General features: G+C 55.8%; 2 protein-coding genes across 14 annotated transcripts in view; one reads left to right on the top strand and one right to left on the bottom strand.

Annotated features, from left to right (window-relative positions):
• The first annotated feature begins 1,237 nt into the window (after positions 1–1,237).
• The window catches only part of DRC4 (dynein regulatory complex subunit 4), a 33,490-nt gene continuing 13,313 nt past the window's right edge, over positions 1,238–21,414 (top strand). For 2 of the 5 annotated variants that reach the window (XM_055412866.2, XM_055412867.2), the window contains exons 1-11: positions 1,238–1,322; positions 2,981–3,067; positions 7,514–7,711; positions 7,979–8,185; positions 9,646–9,700; positions 10,236–10,441; positions 10,801–10,968; positions 11,293–11,379; positions 13,355–13,564; positions 14,339–14,404; positions 16,464–16,652. In XM_055412866.2, coding sequence (XP_055268841.2) covers positions 1,320–1,322; positions 2,981–3,067; positions 7,514–7,711; positions 7,979–8,185; positions 9,646–9,700; positions 10,236–10,441; positions 10,801–10,968; positions 11,293–11,379; positions 13,355–13,564; positions 14,339–14,404; positions 16,464–16,613 — 1,437 coding nt within the window. In that variant the 5' untranslated portion in view covers positions 1,238–1,319 and the 3' untranslated portion in view covers positions 16,614–16,652. Of the gene's footprint in view, positions 1,323–2,980; positions 3,068–7,442; positions 7,712–7,978; positions 8,186–8,508; positions 8,696–9,645; positions 9,701–10,235; positions 10,442–10,800; positions 10,969–11,292; positions 11,380–13,354; positions 13,565–14,338; positions 14,405–16,463; positions 16,776–21,414 lie in introns of those variants that run through there. The other 3 variants (XM_088830548.1, XM_088830549.1, XM_088830550.1) reach the window with 3 other exon arrangements.
• On the bottom strand, positions 16,833–19,571 carry LOC129547144 (5-hydroxyisourate hydrolase). Of its 9 annotated transcripts, none has more exons than XM_055412869.2 (5): positions 19,431–19,557; positions 19,239–19,315; positions 18,740–18,879; positions 17,461–17,596; positions 16,833–17,108 (listed from the first exon to the last, which is right to left on the bottom strand). In XM_055412869.2, the coding sequence occupies exons 2-5, from the start codon at positions 19,296–19,298 to the stop codon at positions 17,019–17,021; spliced, it is 426 nt and encodes a 141-aa protein (XP_055268844.1). In that variant the 5' UTR covers positions 19,299–19,315; positions 19,431–19,557; the 3' UTR covers positions 16,833–17,018. The 9 variants fall into 9 exon arrangements, with proteins under 9 accessions (XP_055268844.1, XP_055268846.1, XP_055268850.1 ...); XM_055412871.2 differs by having other exon boundaries at positions 19,499–19,516; XM_055412875.2 differs by lacking the exon at positions 19,239–19,315 and having other exon boundaries at positions 18,740–18,953; positions 19,499–19,571.

The following is a 21,414-nucleotide window of genomic DNA, read 5'->3' as shown; positions in this document are numbered from 1 at the left end:
GTGGCTTGCCAGTGCCAATAATCATTAGCACTCTGTGCTACCCGGCTGCATTGTCTTACTTGCCAGAACCCCTGTGGGAGGAGCCTACCTTAGGGAAGAAGACCGCTATCAGACCAGACTTGTCTGACACAGGCTCAGGCTCTTGTCAGCCCAGGCACAGTGACACCGTCAGACCTCCCAGAGGCCCTGGGGCTGCTATAAATGTCACTCTTTGTCCAAGTCGGTTGATACAGTCGTTCCAAAGGGCCATTCCTCTCCAGGAACGATCAAGTCTGGGGTGGGCAAACAGGAAGCCCCCAGGCTCGCTGCTGTGCCTCTCTTCCCTGACCTGAGCCTTTCTCCACTATTCACACTCTGTGCCCAAGGCAGTTCTCCAGGGAGAGAAGATTCCTCTCCATCCCAAAACTGACAGGAAACCTTGGCCTGCTTCAAAACCACTATTTCGTAAAATGCTAATGTTCAGAGTGTGGAAAACAAGACAACAAATGGTGTTGTTTTGGGTATAGGTAGCTGGATGGTAGGAGGGATCAGAAATTCTGTCTGCAATTTGTAAAGCAGTTAGCAGTTTTCAGAGCAAGAGGTTAGAGAAAAGAAAACCCCTGAAGACTTTGTTTCCTGCAGGGCGCGTCTGGAAACACGTAGCAAAGGTTTCTAGTTTTTCCTCACCAGGACAAAGTCTCTTTAGGAAGAACAGTTAGTTTTTGTGAAGGGGAGACTTGCTGATTTCAAAACTGTTGGCCCCACTGGAATGTATTGTTCTCGCCTTACTTTTGCTTCCTCTGAGGCTTTGTGGATATCCAGCTGTCTTCTTCCAGCCTCAGGTGGGAGGAATCGTCAAAGGAGGGCAGGGAGAGGTGAGGCCCAAGGACAGAGGTTCCGCGAGAATTTGAATCTAATTTGGGTAAAGTCGCGGTGTGGCCGCCTCCCCTCGCTCACTCTTGGAGTTCATGCACTGTAGGTCCTGTACCCACGTAGGGTACGTAACGAGTGGACGGAAACCGTTCCTCCAACCTCCGTGGAGCTTAAGTTTTAGTGGGGAAGACCCGCAGTAAACAAGACCTGTCCCGAAAGGAATGCGTTCCCAGGAGTCTTGGAGAGGTAGGTTGTGGATAATGCCCAGCTTCGGCCCAAATCTACAGACTTCTCCGGGTTAGTTGCTAAGGACTCCCGCCGTTGCGAGGCACCAGCCCTGCAGGCGGGCTCTCGCGATGGTTCTCGAGACTTCGCGCGGGACCTTGCAGTCGTTGCCTGGAGACGGCTCATCCTGGGAAGGCCGGGCGCTTTGGTTTGCTGGTCCAGGCAGGCGGGAAACCGCAACCATGGTGAGGCGGTCTCTAGGGTCCGCGCCGAGGGCCTGGGGCTCAGGGGTCGGCGGGCCTTGCGCGCCGGGAGTCCCTGGGACGGGAGATCTGGACCTTTGGGGTCTTGGAGCTGCCGGCTTGGTGCTCTGGGGTCGGGGGGTGGTCCTCGCGGGGAGGGCCCAGGGTGCCGCGGACGCCGGATGGGGCTCCCGCGTGGAGCTGAGAGACCTGGTCTCTCCAGGATCCTGTGCACACCGGGGCGGGTGGTCAGAGAGCACCGTCTCCCCCGCCCACAGACCTAGGGCCCGGTGTGCACGCGTCCGGACCGGAAAACCTGGGTCGAGTGGCTTCCCTACCTGGAATGGAAGGCTCATTGATCAGATCCTTAGGAAACAGAGTTCCTCCAGCCTCTGGGATCGAGAGCCTGGGGTATACCAGGGTGGCCAGAGGGTCCTGACAGCGGTTCCAGCGTACGTAGAGCCCCCAGGGCAGAGCCCTATGGTAGAGGAACTGCAGTTTCTTGGGCAAACCTGCGAGGAGTCAGGCGGGAACTGAGCAGAGCGGAGCTTGCTGCCTCTGGGGTTCTCCATCCCCACCCCCTCTGTGGTAGGGCTCTCAGCTGCGCACTCCCCTCTGTGCTGTACAGGGCTGTAGGTCACCCAGTTGCCGGGCAGGTGTGGCAGAGTGGCCATCAGCGCGGGGACCCCTATATGTGTGGGGGGGCCCCAGGGGTTCTAGAGGCCCCAACCACTGCCTTACTCCCAGATGCTGAGTGGTGACAAGCCCCCGGGCTCTTCTGATGCGTTGGACTTCTTGGAGTAGAGGGTTAGAAAGAGGGCAGTGTTTTAGGAGTGAAGATTTCAACGGCTCTGTCTTTTGCAAGTCAGCTGGGAAAAGACCACCAAAATACATCTCCTTTCACTAACTTGTGGGAAATATGCGTGATTTTCTTTTTTTTTTTTTTCTTGTTACTTTGTGCTTTCTAACATTTCCTCATAAACTTTTTTTGGTAATAAAAAGGTTACAGAGACGTGTAGACGCGTGCATACATACAGACAAAAGCACAACCCACAGAAACCTGGGAGAAGTGAGGGCAGAGGATAAGGCATTAGTTTTCTTTCTGTTGAGTGACCCCCGGAGAGGAAGTGGGGCGGAAGGTCCCCTCTTACACCTTGGAGAAGTGGTTAAAAGCAGGCGTCACCCCACTGACAGAGCCCACAGTGTGTGAGTGCCAGTCTGTGCCAGCACTCTTCACCCCAGGTCTCTGAGGCACCCACCTTGCACCCATGGAGCGATATATTGCAGATTTCTCTCTGGCACTGGCCAAGCACTATGGTCTGTGCTGCTGAGGATACTCCTTTGTGAGGCCGAGTAGATTTTGCTCCACACCAAGGAAGTCTCTGCTGTATACAAGGAACATGTTCTCCCTCTTCTTTTCTGAGGGAAATTCTCCTCTGAGAAGGGAGATTTCTCCTTGCTGTTCCAAAGGTGTCAACACAGTGTGCCTGTGGTTAAGGATGCGAAACTTTAGGGCAGAATGAGGCTGCCCGGGTGGAAGCCTGAGAGAGTGGGCAATCAGATGGAGGTTCCAGGCAGAAATTCCTCTCCCGAATGGCCCTAAAAGTGAATGAACCAGCCAGAAGTGAACCCTAAACCAACCATGTGTTCTTCAATCCAAGGCGCCCAAAAAGAAAGGGAAGAAAGGCAAAGGCAAAGGCACTCCCATTGTTGATGGGCTGGCTCCGGAGGACATGAGCAAGGAGCAGGTGAGTGGGCTGGCCGGGCCGTGGCCCCTTGCTGGGGTGGGTGGGATGGGTTTGCTGCCCCACGCTGGTCCTAGGAACTTCTTTTAGGCCGCAGCACCCCTAGCTCCTTGTATGCCTCCCCTCAGTCTGGCTCCTGCCTTCTGTCCACCCCAGGACATGTGAAACAATACAGCACGTGCACATAGGTAAACTTTTCTCTAGGGTAGTAGGAATTTGGAAGGAAATGTTTTTCTGATATAAAAGCTATTTTAAGTTTTCTTTCATTCTTACCCTTTTCAGGCCCCTACTATTTACAGAGATGTTAATCATAGTACATACGCTTAGACCATTTTCATTTATTTGATTTACCATTAAACACTGTGAGTTATTTTAGGCCGCTTGTTCACTTCGATGACATTAAGAGCTAGGGAACATGATTTGATTAATTACAGTTTCAGTTGAAAGGCTCCCGAAACCTATAACCTGTGCAACCCATGAGAGCAAATGTGGTCTGGAAGTGTTCATGACCCTTACTTACTTTTGATGGTTTTAAGATAAAAGAAATCAAAGGAGACTGAACAAGGCATAAGACCTGAAGATGGAGAGCTGGGCAGAGGCCCTTGAAAGTGGTGAACAGGCTCTGTTTCTCACACAGGGAAGCCACCGCCAGCGTCTGCAGAGGGTGATGAGGTCAGGTTGTGCTTTGAGGGGGTCACTGGGGCTGCCTCATGGAAGTTGGCTTACACATTGTGTCACCCCAACAATTGGACTGTTTCCTGCTACTGGTTTACTTCCTGTCCTGTGACATGGAAGGGGTCAGTCTGCAGAGCTTGGAAGCTCTCAGGGTCCAGGCAGGAGTGAGCTGAGACATTCAGGGCAGCTGTGGCCAGGTCTGAATTTGGCAATAAGGAGTTCTGATCTGAGCCATGGTCAACTCCCGGTCTTGTTTTTGCTGACTATTTAGAGCTTCTCCATCTTTGGCTGCAAAGAATATAATCAATCTGATTTCAGTGTAGACCATCTGGTGATGTCCATGTGTAGGGTCTTCTCTTGTGTTGTTGGAAGAGGGTGTTTGCTATGACCAGTGTGTTCTCTTGGCAAAACTCTATTAGCCTTTGCCCTGCTTCATTCTCTACTCAAAGGGCAAATTTGCCTGTTACACCAGGTGTTTCTTGACTTCCTAGTTTTGCATTCCAGTCCCCTATAATGAAAAGGACATCTTTTTTGGTTGTTAGTTCTAAACGGTCTTGTAGATCTTCATAGAACCATTCAACGTCAGCTTCTTCAGCATTATTGGTAGGGGCATAGACTTGGATTATTGCCAAATTCAGACTTAAAGAAAGTGGGGAAAACCACTAGACCATTCAGGTATGACCTAAATCAAATCCCTTATGATTATACAGTGAAAGTGAGAAATAGATTTAAGGGACTAGATCCGATAGATAGAGTGCCTGATGAACTATGGACAGAGGTTCGTGATGTTGTACAGGAGGCAGGGAGCAAGACCATCCCCAAGAAAAAGAAATGCAGAAAAGCAAAATGGCTGTCTGAGGAGGCCTTACATATAGCTGTAAAAAGAAGAGAAGCGAAAAGCAAAGGAGAAACGGAAAGATATACCCATTTGAATTCAGAGTTCCAAAGAATAGCAAGGAGAGATAAGAAAGCCTTCCTCAGTGATCAGTGCAAAGAAATAGAGGAAAATAATAGAATGGGAAAGACTAGAGATCTCTTCAAGAAAATTAGAGATACCAAGGGAACATTTCATGCAAAGATGGGCTCAATAAAGGACAGAAATGGAATAGACATAACAGAAGCAGAAGATACTAAGAAGAGGTGACAAGAATACACAGAAGAACTGTACAAAAAAGATCTTCATGACCCAGAAAATCATGATGATGTGCTCACTCACCTAGAGCCAGACATCCTGGAATGTGAAGTCAAGTGGGCCTTAGGAAACATCTTTACAAACAAAGCTAGTGGAGGTGATGGAACTCCACTTAAGCTATTTCAAATCCGAAAAGATGACGCTGTGAAAGTCACTCAATATGCCAGCAAATTCGGAAAACTCAACAGTGGCCATGGAACTGGAAAAGGTCAGTTTTCATTCTAATCCCAAAGAAAGGCAATGCCAAAGAATGCTCAAACTACCACACAATTGTACTCATCTCACACACTAGCAAAGTAATGCTCAAAATTCTCCAAGCCGGGCTTCAGAAATATGTGAACCGTGAACTTCCAAATGTTCAAGCTGGATTTAGAAAAGGCAGAGGAACCAGAGATCAAATTGCCAGCATCTGCTGGATCATCAAAAAAGCAAGAGAGTTCCAGAAAAACACCTATTTCTGCTTTATTGATTATGCCAAAGCCTTTGACTGTGTGGATCACAATAAACTGTGGAAAATTCTGAAAGAGATGGGAATACCAGACCACCTGGCCTGCCTCCTGAGAAATCTGTATGCAGGTCAGGAAGCAACAGTTAGAACTGGACATGGAACAAGAGACTGGTTCCAAATAGGAAAAGGAGTACGTCAAGGCTGTATATTGTCACCCTGCTTAACTTATATTTAGAGTACATCATGAGAAACGCTGGGCTGGAGGAAGCACAAGCTGGAATCAAGATTGCTGGGAGAAATATCAGTAACCTCAGATATGCAGATGACACCACTCTTATGGCAGAAAGTGAAGAAGAACTAAAGAGCCTCTTGATGAAAGTGAAAAAAGTGAAAAAGTTGGCTTAAAGCTCAACATTCAGAAAACTAAGATCATGGCATCCAGTCCCATCACTTCATGGCAAATAGATGGGCAAACAGTGGAAACAGTGGCTGACTTTATTTTTTTGGGTTCCAAAATCACTGCAGATGGTGACTGCAACCATGAAATTAACAGATGCTTACTCCTTGGAAGGAAAGTTATGACCAACCTAGATAGCATATTAAAAAGCAGAGACATTACTTTGCCAACAAAGGTCCATCTAGTCAAGGCTATGATTTTTCCAGTAGTCATGTATGGATGTGAGAGTTGGATTAAAGAGAGTAAAGAAAGCTGATTGCTGAAGAATTGATGCTTTTGAACTGTGGTGTTGGAGAAGACTCCCGAGAGTCCCTTGGACTGCAAGGAGATCCAACCAGTCCACCCTAAAGGAGATCAGTCCTGGGTGTTCTTTGGAAAAAATTAATTTTTTAAGGACTGATGTTGAAGCTGAAACTCCAATACTTTGGCCACCTGATGCGAAGAGCTGACTCATTGGAAAAGACCCTGATGCTGGGAAAGATTGAGGGCAGGAGGAGAGGGGGACGACAGAGGATGAGATGGTTGGATGGCATCACCGACTCAATGGACATGAGTTTGGGTAAACTCCGGGAGTTGGTGATGGACAGGGAGTCCTGGCTTGCTGCAGTCCATGGGGTCACAAAGGATTGGACACAACTGAGTGACTGAACTGAACTGTCGCCAGGTTGCTGCAGGGTTACCCTGTGGGCGTTGGGCTCCAGAGCTGTTTTCTGATATTTGAAGACAAGTGAGAAATTCAGATATTTATAAGAAGTCTAAATATTGAGTGAGGGAACATCCAGCCTGAGCCAGAGTCAGGAGGAGCCTGGTTTAGATGATTCGTTTGAGTGACACAAAGGCAGCAGGCCTGTGGGGTCAGGACTTTTCCTGGGGAGCCAAGCCCCACCCCAGCCCTAGTCCTCCCAGTCTCCTGGCTGCCCTTCCTTGCTGAGTTGTTGTCTTGGCCCTCGCTTGAAGTAAGACATCAGGTTTCCTTGTGGGGAGCATGGTTATCAAAAGAGGGAAACTTTACAGCCTGGGCCTGAGGTTATGCTCAAAAGATAACTAATTCTTGCAAATGAGAGTCTCAAGAAACTGGAAATCTGTCCTTTTTTCTTTTTCTTTTTACCTATTTGCAGATTTGCATTTGGCTCTGGATCAAACCCTCTTGACTCTTTCAGATCTACTGGTTTGGTCTGCTATTTTTTGCTTGATGTGTATCCTTAAAGGTGAAAGGTTTTTACATTTTATATCATTTGTATGAAAATATTTGCATCATTTTCATATCTTTGTATCATAGGCCCATATGACCTTCTGGCTGATACACTCTTGTTTCTCAACCATGCTATTTAGAAGCAACTTGGATCATGTCCATTTTAGTTGTTTGTTGCTGTAATAACAGTGTTGCTAATGCTCCTGTGTTCTTTTGAGAAATTTCTTTAGTGTAAATTCCCAGGGATGAGTAAAAGGATATAATGATATTATGACTCTTGGCCAAATACAAGAGATTTCTGCTGTCTGCTGGGTGTCCCCTGTCCGTGAGCCTTCCCGGCACTCTGTGTTAGGTTCTCACTTTTGACTCATGGTTTACTTTGCGATGAGAGCAGCGCCCCCCACTGTCTTCCAGACCTTCCTCTGCCCACCCTCCCCTGGCCGCGGGTGGGCCCTCTGGCTGCCTCACCCCGCTCTGCCCGCCAGGTGGAGGAGCACATTGGTCGCATCCGGGAGGAGCTGGACCGCGAGCGAGAGGAGCGCAACTACTTCCAGCTGGAGCGCGACAAGATCCACACTTTCTGGGAGATCACGCGGAGGCAGCTGGAGGAGAAGAAGGCCGAGCTGCGGAACAAGGACCGGGAGATGGAGGAGGCCGAGGAGAGGCACCAGGTGGAGATTAAGGTGAGGGGGCTGATCCCAATCAGAGGAAGGTCCAGGGGCGTGGCCATGCCTTGCTTTGGGCGGACAGCGCCCTTTGTGTCCTTTGACATTGGGAACTTGAAGGTATTTTTTTATAACAAAGCAGGTATGTCCAGGTAAGCATGTGAGCCTATGTATGCAGGTGAGAAGTTGTGTAGAGGTGCGCAGGTGGGCCTGTGTGCGCAGGCGGGCCTGTGTGTGCAGGTGAGCGGACAGAGCAGGTGAGCAGCGGCACTCCCTCACCCCCAGGTCTACAAGCAGAAGGTGAAGCACCTGCTGTACGAGCATCAGAGCAGCCTGACGGAGATGAAGGCGGAGGGCACCGTGGTCATGAAGCTGGCGCAGAAGGAGCACCGTGCACAGGAGGGGACGCTGCGCCGGGACATGCGGGCGCTGAAGGTGGAGCTGAAGGAGCAGGAGCTGGCCAACGAGGTGATGGTGAAGAACCTGCGGCTGGTAGGTGCCAGGGCAGCTGTGAACGTGTCAGGACTTAGCCACACCTGGGAATTCATGGTTCTGTATAAACAGCCTGCCGGTGGGTAATTAATTGAAATGTTCAGCAACAACAATTGCATCAGCCAGACAAACCCCTTTGGGGCCAGGTGCAGAGTTCTGTCTCAGACCTGAGCGACCGGTTGACTTCCCGACAGGGAGATCCAGCCCGGGCCACTCTCCACGTGCTGCCGACCCTGGGCCCCTGGAGTGAGCCTCCCACCAGCCCTTCAGCTGCTGTGGCCTTTGTCCTGTGAGCCATGCTGACGAGCACCTCACTGGCCTTGGAGATTCTTTGATCCTTTCAGAGGGAGGCTGAGGGGCTCTGGGTGGAGGTTGGAATTCCTTCCTAAGTGCCTGTAGCACACCAGGCCTGGCTCTGACTGTGGGTGCTCAGAGGGTGGGGCTGACGGAATGCCTACCCGCGTGTGGCTGATGGTCAGGAGGACAGACCGCCCCCAGACAGAAAACAAGGTAAACTGTCAAACACACGTCACAGGTCCATGGGCATGAGTGCCCCAGGAGATGCGGGAAGTGAGGTGGTTGCACTTTTCTACGGGTTCTGTGAACTCACTGAGAAGGTGACACCCAAGCAGGTGGGGGAAGGCAGGGCTGAGCCAGGCTAGGGGAGACCAGGCCATGAGAAGGGTTGGGATGGACCAGAGTGAAGGCTGCAAGGAATGAGGAGGCTGCGGATAGGACTGGGGCTTTGACCACCCCGCCGCAAGTGAGTTGGGGACCTCTGGAGGGCTTGGGCAAAGGGAGGGTGTGTCCAACTTTGGCTTTCAAAGGTTCTCCTGGCTATGGGTTGAAAGACTTTTCTTAGTATGTTTACTATATGTCTGGACGCAGCCCAGCCTCAACTGAATCTGAATACTCAGTAAAATTGTAGAGTTTTCCGTGAAGCTTGAGGGTGCTGAAGATGTGGTCCCTCAAGGGGCCTGGCCATTTTGACAGAAGCACAGCATGGGCTGGCTTCCACCGAGTGCAGTCTCTGCTTACCCAAGGCACAGTGTGGAATAGTTACATGCTCAGAGTGCCTCTCGGCATGAAAACAAAGTATAATTTAAGCCTTTTATTCAAACTTTATAGCTGTTAGAGTAATTTGTCATGGTGTTCTAAGCCAAAGTAGGTCAGCACCACACGGGGCACCTGTAGCTCTGGGTGGGTCTGGTCCTGCTGCCCAGTCTGTGGGCACGGCCAGGGTGTGAAGTGTCATCAACATCTTCTCCAGTCCATTATGAAACTGTGGGATTTCCCAGAACCTCATTCTTCTGGGCTGGTCCTGAGCTCGGGGGTGAGGGCCCAGCCGGAGCCACAGCTGCACAGGCTGTCGATGCCAGTGAGGAGGGGGCCCTGTCGCGGGGCCGGAATCTGTCCTGTCCCATCTGGCCTCCAGTGACAGCCCGCTTCCACTTCTGCAGAAACACACCGAGGAGATCACCAAGATGCGCAACGACTTTGAGAGGCAGGTGCGAGGTGAGTGCTTCCCGCACTCCACTGCGTAAGGCGGCCCGAGAGTCCCTCCTGTCAGGAAGGAACTGCCCTCCAGTTAAAACAGCCCAGACATGCGGCTTGAGAGGACATGGTCATTTCCAAGGCTGGTGTCCGTGGGAGGTGGGAGGCTGGGAGGACCCCCTCGTCCCCCCGCCCTGGCACACAGTGACTCCTGGAGCAGGTTGCCCAGCTAGGAGGCGGCATGCCGTCCCTCTCGTCCTGCAGAGGCTCTGACCTCAGCCACAGTCTGGCTGGATGGCCATGGTCCGTGCCCCCTGGCACCAGGTGACGCTTGACTGTTGGGATCCCTGAGGCAGGGACTGATCAGTGGTGCCTGCGATAGGCAGAAGAGGGCATGTGCTGGTGCCACGCAGCAGGAGAAGCACCCCACCCTGTCCTGCTGTCAGCGGCCTCTATCCCCTGGAAGGTCTCCCGCCTTGGGCACAGCTGCCATCTGTTCTGGTGGCCACGGCACCAGGGGTTCTGCTCAGCTGCTCCGGGTGCTTCTGCCTTTCAGAAATCGAGGCCAAGTATGACAAGAAGATGAAGATGCTTCGGGATGAGCTTGACCTGCGCAGGAAGACAGAGATCCATGAGGTGGAGGAGAGGAAGAACGGCCAGATCACCACGCTGATGCAGCGGCATGAGGAGGCTTTCACCGACATCAAGAACTACTACAACGACATCACCCTCAACAACCTGGCTCTCATCAACTCCCTCAAGGTGCTGCCGGGGCTGCCTCCCACCTCGGGCCCACACCCCTGCTCGTAGACACACCTGGCCTTCAGCGGCCCCTGATTGAAACTCACAGATTGTGAGTCCCCTCGCATGGCAGGGAAGCCATATGCCCGTGTGCACCAGGGGTGTTGTCGCACCCAAGTGCTGGCAGTGAGCGCAGCGTAAGCTCTCAGTTTGCATGCAGACCGCATTACTAGAGGATTCAGAAACTATTCTCCGTGTTTACACACAGAGCACATGCCCCAGGACCATCCTGTCTGGGCAGGAGAGCGCGCAGCCCCCATGCAGGCCGCAGCCCCCGGTCCTGCCACCGACACCCCCTCCGCTCCTCCTGGCACCCACAGGAGCAGATGGAGGACATGCGGAAGAAGGAGGAGCACCTGGAGAAGGAGATGACGGAGGTGGCCTTGCAGAACCGGCGCCTGGCGGAGCCCCTGCAGAAGGCTCGCGAGGAGATGAGTGACATGCAGAAGCAGCTCGGGGGCTACGAGAGGGACAAGCAGATACTGATGGTGGGTTTTCGCTGCATTCCCAGCCCTCCCTAGTGTGAAGGGGCCGGAAGGTCGGGCAGGTGTCTCCTGAGTCCCAGAGCGGAGCCGGCCCTCAGGGCACCAGGGGAGGTGCTGAACCCCTCCGTCCCCTGCCTGGCAACCTCCTGGGGGCATGTGGGGTTGGCACCTGTTCTGGGAGCCAGGTGGCCCCTGGCCACCGTGGTGGGGCTCGTTCCATTGTGTCCGGGAGCCATTCGCTCTGACGATCACCTAACCTGGTCATCCCTCCTGACCCGCATCTGGTGGGTGCCTGAACTGGGGGTGCTTTCCAAACCGTCTTTCCAGTGCACAAAAGCCCGTCTGAAAGTCACCGAGAAGGAGTTGAAGAGCCTGAGGTGGGAGCATGAGGTGCTGGAGCAGCGATTCATCAAGGTGGGCTCCAGGGGTGTCTGGGGGGCTCCAGGACATCTGGGGGCCTCCTGGGGCATCTGGGGGGCTCCCGGCACATCTGGGGGCTGGCAATTTGTCAAGGTTGGCTCCGGGATGTCTAGGGGCCTCCTGGGGCTCCTGGGGTATCTGGGGGGCTCCCAGTGTGTCTGGGGGACTCCTGGGGCATCTGGGGAGCTCCGGGGTATCTGGGTGGCTCCCGGTGTGTCTGGGGGTTCTCAGCATGTCTGGGGGCTCCCAGGGCATCTGGAGGCTGGCAATTCGTCCAGGTTGGCTCTGGGAAGTCTGGGGGGCTCCCAGGGCATCTGGGGGGCTCCCGGCATGTCTTGGGGCTCCTGGCATGTCTGGGGGGCTGGGTCCCCGGCTCTGGCCCCTCCCTGTTCTGCAGGGCTCTCAGTGGATGAGCTTGATGTCTCGCAGTTCCCCACTGCTGTCCCCTTGGGCTGGCCTCTGAAGCAACCATGGCCTGTTCATCTTTCATCCCTGTGTGTGTCTCCGAGTCCTAACCCTTTATGTGTGCGTCATAGGAAGCCTGTAGGTGAAAATGCAAGGCCTTGGGGCTGCACGCTGGTCCTCACACATGGCAAGAGCACCCCGAGTTCTTCTAAACTCTCGAATGTGCTGGTGTAGGACCTTGCTTCCTAGAAGTGGGGGCACCTGACACGTGCCTGCCTACTCCTCCCAGCCTGTGTTTCTCTCCAGAGCAGCCTGTGTCCTCTGGTGAAAACCCCTTGTCCGTCCTTGCTGCTCTAGGCACCCTGTTAGGTAAATAGTAGGGGAATTGCTGGGTCAGATGGCTGGTGTTGAGAATGTGTACGGTCTGCCCGAGTGCTGTTGAGTTGTGGCCTCATCCATGGTTTCCCAGGGGGCCGTCCCCCACCCCAGGTCCTCACTGATGGGACTGGGTGCGTGTGTCTCACTGAACATGCTTCTCTGCAGTCGGCCCCGCTGCGTGCTTGGTTCCCAGGGTCTGGCCGAGGGCAAGCACCTCGTGTGTCAGCTGTTAGCACCTTTCCCACTGAAAGACTCTCGCAGACTGTGATGGTGGAAAGGACCCAGTTCCTCAGGAACATCCTACAAGCAGCTGGATCTGGAGTCACCCCTAAGGGGCCTCTGAGGGTCTTGCAGGCAACAGGGAGATGCTGCTCCCGCTGGTCAAAGTGGGCATGAATCGGGAGGAGATGGCTCAGGCAGGCCCAGGCCATGTAGGTCTGCATTCTCTGCCCCTTGCCCTCTGTTTGCATGTCTATGCAGTATGTGAGAGAGGCAGTGTCCTAGAAAACCAGGGTCATCAGGTTTTAAAGAGCAGAGGGCCTGGGAGTGGACGGAAGCAGACATGAGATGTGACAGTGTGGTCAGAAGGGTGGGGTGCTACAGGTTTACAGCACAGTGCTCGTCGTCCCTCGCAATGCTGTGTGTTTCTTACGGGCATGGAGAACATTCTGGAAGGAGTCCCAGCCAGTGCTCAGATGGTGGCCTCTGGGAAGTGGCATTTAGGAGGGTCACTTTTTCCTGTTATACCCCTGTTAAGTCTTGACTTCTAAATGGTGCACGTGGAAGCACATTGTCCTTGGTGGGCAGGCACCTGGCTCTAGGAATCTGGGGCAGACGGAGTGGACCTCCTCAAGGCCCCCCACCCCAGCATTGCTGAGTCTGAGGCCCTGATCTCCTGTGGGGATGATTGGCGGGGCTGCGGTCCTGAGCCTGCTGCCCAGACCCAGGGCAGGGCAGGCCCTGGCTTCTTGGTGGGAGGGTCTCTCTGCAGCTCATCCTGGGGGTCCCTGTGGCTTCCTGCCACGCCTCCCAGAGGTGTGGACACTGCACTCCTTTAATTGGGTTGTGGAGAGTGGGGCTCGGGCACAGACCCGCCTGCCTGTGGCCTGGCGCTGGGGAAGGCAGGGGCGTGGCCCTGGGCAGAGTGGGAGGGGCGTCCTGCCAGTGAGGTACCCACGCCCCGCAGGTGCAGCAGGAGCGGGATGACCTGTACCGGAAGTTCACCACGGCCATCCTGGAGGTGCAGCAGAAGGCAGGCTTCAGGAACCTCGTCCTAGAGCGCAAGGTGCAGGCGCTGGTTGCCGCCGTGGAGAAAAAGGAGGTGCAGTTCAATGAGGTGCTAGCAGCCTCCAACCTGGACCCGGCGGCCCTGAGCCTCGTGTCCCGCAAGCTGGAGGTAAGCCTTGAAGGCTGTGCTCAGGGCTCCGTCCCTCCAGGGCAGACCCTCAGTCAGCCTCGGGGAGGGGTGGTCGTGAGCACCAGGCCGGTGTGGACCGTGGACTCCCAGCTCCAGTGTCTTCAAGGTCTCCCCAGCCCCTCCTTGGCCTTCCAGCCCTCCTAGCCCGTGTCCACTGCCCACTTCAGCTTGGTTTCTTAGCTGAGGCCACAGCCGCCATCCGCCTGGACACTAAGCTGTGCTGGAAGAGACCCCAGCAGGCGAGAGGCAGGCCTGCGATGGCTTGTGCAGTGGGTGGTGGGAAGGTTTCCCTGGGAGGCATGCCTGAGCACAGGTTGAGCGTCTGTTCCCTCGAGCGTCCGCAGTTGTCTGTGGTGTTCCCCTGGGGCGGGCTGTCCTGGGCACCGGGCATTGCTGGGAAAGGACAGATGAGGCCTCGGTGCCCAACGGCCAGAGGGCCTGACCGCACCTGGCAGGCACCCCGCCCAGAGCTGGGCCTCGACTCTCTGCTCCCTGACCTGGGATGTGTCACAGAAAGAGCGGGTGACGGGGACAGGGGTCTCTGGTGTTGCCAGGGTGGCGTGGCCTGGCTCTGGGGTCCTGGCCAGCTGGGTGAACCGAGGCTGCTAGGCCTGAGGTTAGGTTCCCTCGGGGTCTGGGGGGAGGACACACACTGGGGTCTCACTCTGAGGCCTTCCCACGGCAGTCCCTCCCTGTGTGAATGTCCCCGCAGTGGGGCCAGGCTGCGGTTCCCTGATGCCTTCCTCTCCCCAGGATGTTCTGGAATCAAAGAACAGTGCAATCAAGGACCTGCAGTACGAGCTGGCCCGGGTCTGCAAGGTGCGGAGAGCCCCCCCATTCCTCCCTCACCCAGGAGCCCCTGATCTTGACACTGACCCCCCAGATCAGGGTGCTGACCCAGTCTGAGGCCATCTGTGCCCGCCGGGGGTCACTGGGCCTGTGTGTAGCCTAGTCTTTGCTGGCGCCTCCCGGTGCACGGCCTGCCTGGTGTCCTGTGCGACCCTTGCTCTGGCACTGTGGTGCTGGCCTAGCCTCTGGGGTGGTTGCTGGGGGGTTCTCTTTGCTCCCCCAGGTTAACGTCCGTGTCCTCCAAGCAGGGGCAGTTAGGGCTCCGGCCTTTCTCGACCACTCATGGAGACTTCCCGCACAGTGTCCTGACCCTGGTACCGTCTGTGTCCTGCACTGAGCGTCCTCAGCTCCTTGGCTGAGCCCACAGCTCTGTCAGGGCTTGGCCTGTGGGGACATAGATGCAGTGCTGCCTGCAGAGAGCAGACACCCAAGTGTGACTCAGACACGAGCCCTGGGTCTTGGATGGGCACTGGGCTCCGTGGTGACCAAATCCTCTGGCCTTCCCTGCCCATCAGGCCCTCCCTGGGTGCTCTGGCAACCCTGATGCATACTCAGAAAATTAGGGCCATGCACTGGGTGCGTGTGGCTTTCGGGAGAACTTCCGTAACCCACATCTGATTGTCGGGCGGGCTGAACCCCAGAGGAGGAGGGCTGGGGCCCATCCCCTGAGATCTCCTGGAGCCCGGTCCTTGCTCACCCTTCCGTCTCAGCTCCCAGCATCTTGTCGTGACGATGCTGAGGACAACGTGTCCCTTTGAGCTTTTGTCCCTTTGAGCTTTGGAGAGTCAGGCTAGGCTCTCAGCATGTAACGTGCTCCGCTCTTCACACCCTGGCCATCATCTTGTGAAATGTGCTCTTTGAAAAAAAGTAGGGGGGACAGAGATCCTGCCTGCATTGGTCCTGTCAGCACTGTTGCCCAGACCTCGGCTTTTCTGGGAAGGGGAAAGGGAATAGATGCCAGCAGACATGGCTGGGAGTGTGGTCCCCAGGAAGGCCGGGACGGTGAGCCTGAGTGAGAAATGCCTGCAGGAACCAGGAGCTCTGAGTTCACCCCCTCTTCAGCCTCCCCAGCCATGAGTCAGGGGCGCCACCTGAGGTCCCACACGTGCAGTGGTTGGGTAGCACCTGATGAAGTTCTCAGACTTGGGCCCCACTTGTCCTCTCAGTAGGGAGGCCCCTGGTTATCTTCCAGCTGAGCGGGGAGGTGTCTGCATGGCCATCGCCACCTGCTCTCCTGGAACTGCGCTTCCGGGGATGGAGACTCAGTGACTTCAGTTCTCTTGGCTTAAAAGAGTGGCTCCTTCCACGGGGCCTTTCTTGGGTGGGTTTGGTCTTAAGGACACCAATCACTGGGGTTTGTCCTGCTTGCTTTAATCATCCCCTGGAGAGTCATGTGCTCTGAAAAGCTTTACATGCCTGTTTGCGCCGCTAACTGCTGAGTAAATGCTCTCCTTAAGACTGGGACATTAAGAAGAAGAGGGGATAATGACAGAACAGGGTCAGCATATGCTGACAGGCCACAGGTGGTGGTGGCTGAGACCACATCTCTCAGGCTGACAGCCTGATCAAAGGGGGGCTATTAGAAAGCAACAAGGATGCCCCAGTGGAGTCACTTGTGTGAGCCCAACCAGGCTTCTGCCTGAACTGACTGCCACCTCGGCCTCTCCAGAAGTGGAGATTCCGACCCATCAGCCTGGGGCTTTCTGGTCAGCACTAGGAAGGTGACCTGCTAAAGACCCCCACCTTCCTCAGGGAAGGCACCGTTGCTGGAGGGTGGCCGCACCCTTCCATGCCCATTGAGCCTCCATCTTGTGCAGCTCCTTGGAGCGCGCTTCTGTTTAACAAGTGGCTGTTGCCGACTCAGGAAGCCCTGAGTAGAGCTAGTTAAATCTAAATCTTTACACTTAAATAAACGCGCATGGGCCTGGCACAGTCAGCACCTGGAAAAGGCACATCCTCCACGGGGCTGGGTGGCCTGAGAAAGGGTCACCCCGGCTACCGACCCAACAACACCGCTGTGTCCCTGCAGGCCCACAATGACTTGCTGCGCACGTATGAAGCGAAGCTCCTAGCCTTCGGAGTCCCCCTGGACAACGTGGGATTCAAGCCCCTGGAGACCGCTGTGATGGGGCAGACGCTGGGACAGGGCCCCGCAGGACTTGTGGGCACCCCAACGTAGCCCCAGCCTGGTGAGGTCCCCCCACAGCAAGGACAGCAGGTATTTGTTCTGTAGACGAGCGGCGTCAGAGAATGAAGGTTTCCATGTGTGCTGAGTGTCCTCTTGTGTGGCTGCGTGGAGCGGTGCCCCCAGGGCCCCCAGTGCTCCCTCTGTGTGCACACCTGCCCCTCATCCCCCTGGGGCAGCTCCCACCAAGCTTGCCTCATGACTGAAGTCACCTTGCAGATGTCAGCAGCCACTTTATTGAAGCCTGAGTGACACCTGCCTCTGTGACATGGGGCCAGAACGTCCCAGGGCAAGTGTGACCCTGGTGCCCATCAGGAACTTGCCTGCCCCGCTGCTCGGGGGCGGCCCGGTCTGCTGTGGCGCTGTGTCCACACCCACAGGCTGGCTGCCCGTCAGCCACTAGCTCCCTCGGTATGTGGTGTAAGACCACGGGCTCAGCAGCAGTGGCACGTGGAACTTGTGGGTCTCGTTTGTGATGGTGAAAACGACCTGCGGGCAGAGGGGGCACTGTGAGTGCACACAGCCTGGCCCAGTGGAGATAGGACTGTGGGTGGGGCTGGGGTCTGCCCAGAGGAAGCACTCAGTCTGAGGGGCCCCTGGGCCTGAAGGTTCCCAAGGGTTAGGACCACCCTGAACAGGTCAGGCGAAGGGGACAGAGAGCTGGAAGGGCTCGGGTGAACCTCTGTCCGCCTGGGCTGAGTCAGCCTGACTGTGGGGTGGCACGGCGTGGGTGTGTTGTGGTCAAGGTCAGGAGCTCAGAGCAGGTGCTTGTTGGGATGGGGGAGCAGTACCAGCCTGCAGGTCACAGTGCATCTCGGGCCTCCACCCGTTTGGCCCTCACCTCCACGTATGGGTAGAAGCTCTCCTGGCCCCTCTTCTGCCAGTAGCCCTCGGTGTCAAAGGACAGCTTGTAGGTGCCCGCCTTCATCTGGCCTGGAGGCAGGAGCCCAGGGCACCGGCCATCACGATCTGTGCAACTGGGGAGAGGGCGGTTGCTGCAGAGGGGTCCCCGCCTGGGTCTCCCGGGTCCGTGTGCCCAGTGGCCTGACTCGGACCTGGGTGAGCAGGGCCTGGGTGGCTCTGCAGCAAGGCAGCGTCCAGGACCAGGGCTATGTCGCCTCACTGTCCTTAGGGAACCCCAAAGAAGAGAAGGGAAAGAACCTTCCCTTCCCCCCCACTGCATAAGTGTGCTTATTTACAAATTAAAAAGAACAGGTCGTACTAGCCATACTGTTTCATAACGTGTGCACGCGTGCTAAGTCGCTTCAGTCGTAACCAACTCTCTGTGACCCCTGAACTGTAGCCCACCAGGCTCCTCTGTCCATGGGATTTCACAGGCAAGAATACTGGAGTGGGTAGCCATACCCTCCTCCAGGGGATCTTCCCAACCCAGGGATCGAACCCACATTTCTTTTTTATTTTTTCGAACCCACATCTCTTAAGCCTCCTGCGTTGGCAGGCAGGTTCTTTACTGCTATCACTACCTGGGAAGTGTAAAAACCAGGTACTTGCTGTTTACTACACTGCGCTTTCTGGGTGAGTAACTGTGTCCAGGCTGCCATCCGCATGTTTCCAGCTGCAGTGCCGGAGGCTCTGAGGGCCTCTGCTCACCGAGAGGCCATGCTCTCAAGTGTCCCTGCTGTGATCAGCATCAGCAGCATTTACCAGCGCAGTTTAGGGGGGTTGGGAGTGGCTCTGTGTGGCTCCATGTGTTCCTCCAAGCTCAGATGTGACCTGGATCCCCCTTTCATGAAGGGCTCCACAGCCTCAGGCTCCAAGCCTTTGAGGTCCACACACAGCACAGGTCACCCGCCAGTCACGGTGACGACCAGGCCTTTCCGATTCCTCCTCAGGCCTCAACTGGCCAGTGGGCAAGGAGAGACAGAGCCCTGTCCCAGTGCAGCGGGCACTCGGGTGTAAGTTCTGTCAGCAAGGCTGTAGCATGACCAGGACTACTCAGCCTGTTGAAACAGAGGCTCTGAGAGCCTGCAGGGAGACTATCCGGCCGGGTCAGCCCTGCTACTTGCTGGCCGTGCCCACACCCCTTGCCCCGGTGCAGGGCCCCTTGCAGGGGGGGTGGGTGAGGTGGATTTGAGCCCTGCCCCAGACCACCCTCTTACCTTTTCTTCAGCTCGGTCCACTGCTGGCCACAGTCCTCAAGCCTGGACAGACGGAGGTAGAGGCCTTGAGCTGGGAGCCCTGAGGCAGTGTCCAGCACGTGTGTGGTCAGCGGGCTGCGGCCCGGCTCCATGCCTCTGCCCTGGGCCACGAGAGGGTCAGGGGTGCGCTTGTGGGGCAGACCTTGTGTCCACACCCCTTGGTAGGAGGCAGTGCCTTGGAGTAAACAGCCCCCGATCAAAGTCCCAAACTGCCCTGGGCGGGGTTGGGTGGGGGGCTGGGGGTGGGAGTGGAATTGGGTAACACACTGCCATACACAATGCTGACCCCTCCCCCTCCTCCCAGCACCGAGGGGCTCTCTACACCCAGAGCACCCTGGCCACCTTCAACCTCGTCAGGGCCTGGGTGGCCTCAGGGGCTTCTCTCTGAACCCAGCTCTGTCCCCTGATCCGCGGGCCACCTCTCCTTAGCCCCAGGTGGAGGAGAGATCTGTCCCCCTACCTCCCGGGAGCCCACGTGTCGCTGGAGTGTGTGCAGCCGCTGGGCAGCCCCAGAGCTCATGCCTGCCGACCTAGGGACTGGCGAGGACGCCAGAGGTCACCACACCGCCACCCCCAGAACCTCCCCGGGAAGCCCTGCCCTAGCACCTCCCACGTGTCCGGCCAATCCCGGAGAGGAGTGGAAGGTGCCCACCCAGAGGGTCCTAGGGGTCTTCTTGGTGGTGGTTGCGGGGGCCAAGAGAGCGAAGGCAGTGCGCAGACCTGCGGGGCCACCGGGGCTCCTCCGGCGGAAGTGGAGCGGCCCTGCGGTGCAGGGTTGGGAGCAGGGGTGGGGTGCGAGGGGCGGGGCTCGGAGTGGGGGTGGAGCGCTGGGCGCGACCGGACGGGAGGGGCGCCACGGCCGGGGGCAGAGGGGGAAAGGCCGGGCGGCTCCAGCTGGGGTCCGCCCCTGCAAGCCGCGCAGAGTGAGCCCAGTCACCCCCAGCGCCCTACACTGGTGCAGTTTCTTTTCCTTCCTTGGATGGTCAGGATCTGCTGGAAGCCCCGACAGGCCGCGTGGAGGTGCCTCAGGCACGACCGACCCCCGGGTTGAGAGTGACAGTGCGGGGTGACATCCTTGTGGTTCCGTTTTACCTCCTTCTGCCTGCTCTGACCGTCGACCCCCGAGGTTGAGGGACCCGGCACACTGACAGCGTAGGGTGAGGGCTGTACAGAAATGAAGGAAGAGACAAGTCTGAGCACACAGGCGTGAACCCCGTCCTTGTACTACGATATCACATGATGTGCTCACGAACAGATTTTTATGTAACGTAAAAATAAGGGCATTCTGTATTTACAGTCTGCGTGACGTTGCCTGACGGGTTGTGTTGCTCTAGGTGTGGGGTCGTTTTTCTTCTCGCTAAGCTGCATGTTCTAATGATCGGATAGTGAGCGTCCTCAGTTTGAGCTTTAAGGATCAAGCCCCTCTGAGATGGGGAAAGAGACCTCTGGCAAAGTTTGTGCATTGGTTACAACTGATTTGGAGATAACCAGGAAGTGTGTGTTTGAGATGTAAATATAATGAAGTTTGGCAGGGCTTTGTTTTTAGGAGGTGACCCCACAGAGACACACACACCTGTTTAGTCAAACTGCTATGGGGATGGGACCAGAAACAAGCTTACTTCCCCCAGGAGGGATAATTAAATCAATGAACTCCGCACACCGGCAGCTGTGCAGCCCAGTCCAGAGAGTGAGTCCAGTCCAGCCCAGTCCAGAGAGTGAGCCCGGTGCAGAGTGTTGGTGTGTGAGGTGAGCGGTGAGTAGTGGCTGGTGACCAGGGGGAGAGGCAGCCTTAGCCTCATGTTTGAGTCTGCAGCAGCTTTCACTCCATTACAAGGGTTTGCTCACCTCTTCACTGTCACAGGCTCAGGGTGCAGCTGTCAGAGTCTCCATGTCGCAGAGGACGAAGCTGAACTGCAAAGGGGCTGTGTACTTTCTGGTGTGGGACACAGGCGAGTGATGCCAGGACCATGTCAGGGATGAGCAGTGTCAACGGGCTGATCATTTTTACTCTGTAACCTTTCCTTGTACACTTACAGTCTCAAATGTCAGAAGCAAGCTAACAAAAACGACAATCAAACTTTTTTTGGCTGCCTCTGTCTAGAGCCCTGATGCCTTCTTTGCCCAAGAGAGAACCTAGTCCTGGGAGAGCGCCGGGCAGGGCAGGGCATTGCCACAGCTGCTTCTGTGGCCTCACCAGGGCCCCTGCCCAGCCTGCAGGCTTCACCTGGAACCTGAGAGGGCAGCAGGCTGACTAAGAGCAGAAAAGGGGTCCAGCCTAATAGTGCCAGGGCCAGCCATGCCACACTCACCACGTGACCCCTAAGTGGTAGCTACCATACAGTACCTTAAGGCTCCTGGGAGCAAAGTGCAGCTCTGCTGGTGGGCCTGCCCTTCTCCTCCCACTCCCTTCTGACTGTGATGTGATGCTGGAGGCGCAGCAGCCCGCCAGCACCAGGAGGCACGACTTGTGCTAAGGAAGACATGGGACCACAAGGAGGAGATAAGCAACTCCCTTTCTGGTGTTGCCCCTGGGCCTCCTGGCAGGTGTGTGGGGCCTTTTGTGTCTGGATTATGTTTTCTTGAGTGACCTTAAGCCACTCCTTTTGATTGTTCCAAGCATGTAGCCCAAAGCATTC

This window comes from Moschus berezovskii, chromosome 22 (assembly GCF_049115385.1).
Source record: "Moschus berezovskii isolate FMDL1 chromosome 22, NW_MosBer_1.0, whole genome shotgun sequence".
NCBI lineage: Eukaryota > Metazoa > Chordata > Mammalia > Artiodactyla > Moschidae > Moschus > Moschus berezovskii.
This window is presented reverse-complemented; position numbering and strand designations above follow the sequence as displayed.